Here is a 3,704-nt window from a genome sequence, read left to right as displayed (position 1 = left end):
TCACGCCTGGACATTGCTGCCTGCAGGCGCGAAGCTGACGGGCTGGTAGCCCGGTTTGTCATCCTGCTTGCGGTAGTACATCCGCGTCACCACTGCCAGGATGAAGGTTTGCGGGATCAACAGCTGCATGTTCATCTCTGGAAGAGGAGGAGGGTCATTTGAAGCTGCCTTCATCCACCATGCCTGTTCCCCATGCCCCACCTTGTGATTGGGGGGCTTGGCCTGGAGCAGGCAACACTTTCCCATTGTCTGAGGGAATGGCAGGAAGATGTGCCAGGGAAGGTTTGGATATTAGGAAGGGATTCTTCACCCAGAGGGTGGTGGAGCACTGGAACAGGGTCCCCAGAGGGGCAGTCATGGCCCCAAGCCTGACAGTGTCCAAGAGTCATTTGGACAACACCATCAGACACATGGTATGAATTTTGTGGTTGTCCTGTGCAGGGACAGGAGTTGGACTCGCTTATCCTTGTAGGTCACTTTCAACTTGGGACATTCTACGATCTGACTTACGCTGTGACCTGGCCTTGGAGGAGAAGGGTGGCGAGCAGGCGATGTTGCCATTGTTGGCCAGGATGCTGAAGATCGCGGGCTGCAGTGCTGTCAGGATGAGGAGGACCTGCAAGCGCCAACAGCTGAGGTGGTGGGCACTGTGCTGCTGCCAGACTCCTGCCCTTCGCATTCCCTGCTCTCCCACAGCCAGACCAAGCTCTCACCTGCCAGCAGCTCCTGCCCCACCATCTCCACCCGCACCCCCTCATCCTCTTCATGCCGAGGAGCCACTCACCTGGGAGGTGACCAGGCAAGATGGGGGCTCACCTGGAAGCAGGAGAACTTGGCCTGCATGTTCTGCTCGGCCAGGTGCAGCCGAGCCTGCCGGAAGAGGATGCCCAGAGCCCACAGCGCGAAGAGGGTGGAGGCGCCAACCACGGTGTTGATCCAGAGGGACACGCTCTCCGCAGAGATCTGGGGTGGCAACACAAAAAATGCACCTGGGCTGACAAAGCTACTGGGCAAGGTGGGGGCTGGTGGAGGCATCCTGTCCAGGATGTCACCCTGCTTGTCCCCACACCCTGGGACTCACGTCAGCAGGGTTGTAGTTCCCGTCAGCAGCCAGGACCAGCCCCAGGAAGACGGCGACCACCCTGCAGAAGGCGTACTGGAAAGTCCCCAGCATCATCAGTTTGAGCTTTCTCCTGGCACAGCAAGAGAGACCGGTAGCATCCTGAGGTCCCCGAGCCCCTGCCTGGGGACTTCTCTTCCACCCCAGCAGAAGCAGGGGGTGAAATCCCTCCCCAGGGGCAGGGGTTACCCCAGCTCTCCCTCACTTGCTCATGGTGATTCGGGGCAGGCAGGGGCAGCAGCAGCAGCAGGGCCCGGTGCTGACCACCATAGGCACATCCTTCAGGGTGCTGAGCACTGCCTCTTTCCCCCCGAAGCCCTCCACCATGACCAGCATCATGAGGCAGAAGCAGATGGCAAAGTACCTAGAGAAGAGGAGGAGGAGGAGGAAGAAGGCACTTCAGGCCCTGTGGGCTCCCCGGTGCCCCTGTCCTGGGTTAGGTGATACTCACGTCGTGGTAGCCATCTCCACCACCATCATGGCACGTGGGATCCACAGCCCGAAGCAGCTGACCACGGACACAACCTGGGGAGGAGACACAAGCTTGGCACGCTGCTGTTCCCCCCTCACAGGCGCTGGCCCCCCTCGGGTGGCGCTGTCCCCCCGGGGTGATGCCCCTGCGCCCCAGCTCACCGTGGGGGCTGAGCTGCTCCAGCGGAGGGTCTTCATCTTGATGGGGCAGCGGATCTTGCGAGTGAGGTAGAAAGCCTCTTCCACGAAGATTGCGACCGACAGCAGCGTCATGACGGTGGCGAGGCCCATGATGGTGAGTTGAGCCACATCCAGCTCTGCAGCAGAGGGGTGAGGAGCTGGCTCCATCCCATCCTGTCCCCCCTGGGGCCACCACAGCAAGGATCTGCCACATGACCCACCACTCCACAGGTTTGGGAAGCCCCTTGCTGCATCTTCAGCATATCTAGCCATGCCGGAGCTGGTGCTTCTGCCCCACCTGCTCCCATGTCACCTGTCCTGGTGCTGGGTCCCCCTGGGACTGCCCATCCACACAGGCAGGGCTATGGGGGTGGCGGCTGAGACCCCAGCAGCCCCCTGCTGCCTCCCCATTCCTCAGGGCTGTTCCCTGCCTGCACCCACCACAGCCACCCTCCCTCCTTCATCGCTGTCCTGCTCCCACCAGTGGCAAGAGGGTCCCCCCGCCCTGTCCCCCCACCTACGCCGCAGCAGCTGCCGGGAGGTGGGTGGCAGGGAGAAGCAGGCTGCCGGCACGCTGAAGTTCCTGATCAGCATCTCCACCAGCGGGCGGGGGAACCTGCGGAGAAGAAGGGGGCTGCTGCAGTGGGCAGGCAGGGACACAGGGACACTCAGCCCCGCAGAGTCCCCTGTCCAGCTCAACTCACACCCAGGCACCTCCTTTCCCTTAACAGAGGGAATAACCCAAAATCCTGCTCCAAAAAGGGGTTTGCCTGGCTGCAAAGCAGCACGGGGGGCTCTAGCACCCACCTGGGGTCATCTGCCAGCTCCATGGTGGGGTCCATACTGCTCTGCTTCTCCCTGGCTCCGTCCCAGCGGCTGCTCGGCTGCTCAGCGCTCCCTGCCTTGGCTCCCGACGTGGGGTCAGAGTCCCCAGGGCAGGGACCGCGGGGAGGCCGCAGCACCTCGTTCCAGTTTAACCAGCAGCCTCGGGCGCTCCCCTCCCTCTCCCATTGGCGTGCCCCCATGCTGTCCCAGCCCCACAGCCACCCGGTTATTGACCCGGCGTGCTGGGGGAGGCAGTTGTCACCCGCGCCGGCACGCCTGCGCATCCCCAAAGCTTGGGGAGCAGGACACCTGTGCTGGGGTGGCGCTGCCTACACACCCTCTGGGGCAGCCCGGAGATGGGTTTGTGTTGCCAGGGATGCCCGTGGTGCCATTCAAGGTCCGTGATGCGTCTTTGGCAGCGGTGGCCGGGTGGGAGGCGATGCTGCGAGGCCATGGGAAGCCTGCCAGCCCCTGCATGGCTCTGTGGGCTGCGTGAAGAGTCTGCAAGGACTCAGCTCCTAGCAGCCCGGGACTGAGCGTTGCTGAGAGCAGCTCCCATGACACTAGAGGGCAGGGCTGGCCCGACGCTCAGCACCCCAGCTCAGCACCCCAGCCTCTTGGGGAAGAATCAGAGCCCAAGCCTGGGGAGGGGGACAGTGGGCTGGAGGAGACACAATGGGTGAGGAGCTGGGACATTAGATGTGAGGAGCAGTGTGTCCTTGTCCTAGATGGACCTCAGCATCCTCATGGGTCCCAGGGGTGCCCACGGCTCCTGGTGTCCTTCCAGCATCCCAAGAAAAATGAGGACTGGTTTTTACTGGGTGACCAGGGACTTTTGAGCCCCCACCCTTTGTCCCACTGGCAGTGGGCTCCTGCTGAAACCAGAGTGTCACTGGGTCCCCTGCACCCTGCTAGGGAGCAGGACGCTGCTGTTGCCATTGGAATTGGATGTGGGACGGCAGGTGGGGGCAGAGGGGGGACATGCTGCTGTTGCTGTGGAAATGGGATGTGGGAAGGAGGGGCAAGCTGTGGTTGTCATGGGAATGGAATGGGGGGATTTGTTTCCCTGGCCAGAGCCAGGGCCCTGCAGCTGCCCAGCCCACCATGG

General features: G+C 62.5%; 1 protein-coding gene across 1 annotated transcript; it reads right to left on the bottom strand.

Moving 5' to 3' along the window:
• Positions 1-2,746, bottom strand: SLC51A (solute carrier family 51 member A; the record flags this gene model as incomplete). The annotated part of the gene is made up of 9 exons (XM_080349475.1): positions 2,579-2,746; positions 2,293-2,387; positions 1,754-1,908; positions 1,572-1,645; positions 1,326-1,484; positions 1,082-1,193; positions 817-963; positions 511-616; positions 1-137 (listed from the first exon to the last, which is right to left on the bottom strand). Exons 1-9 carry the CDS (start codon positions 2,611-2,613, stop codon positions 1-3), a joined length of 1,020 nt encoding a protein of 339 aa, XP_080205601.1. The 5' UTR covers positions 2,614-2,746.
• Positions 2,747-3,704: the final 958 nt, after the last annotated feature.

This window comes from Nesoenas mayeri (assembly GCF_963082525.1).
Source record: "Nesoenas mayeri genome assembly, chromosome: 9".
NCBI classification, from domain to species: domain Eukaryota; kingdom Metazoa; phylum Chordata; class Aves; order Columbiformes; family Columbidae; genus Nesoenas; species Nesoenas mayeri.
This window is presented reverse-complemented; position numbering and strand designations above follow the sequence as displayed.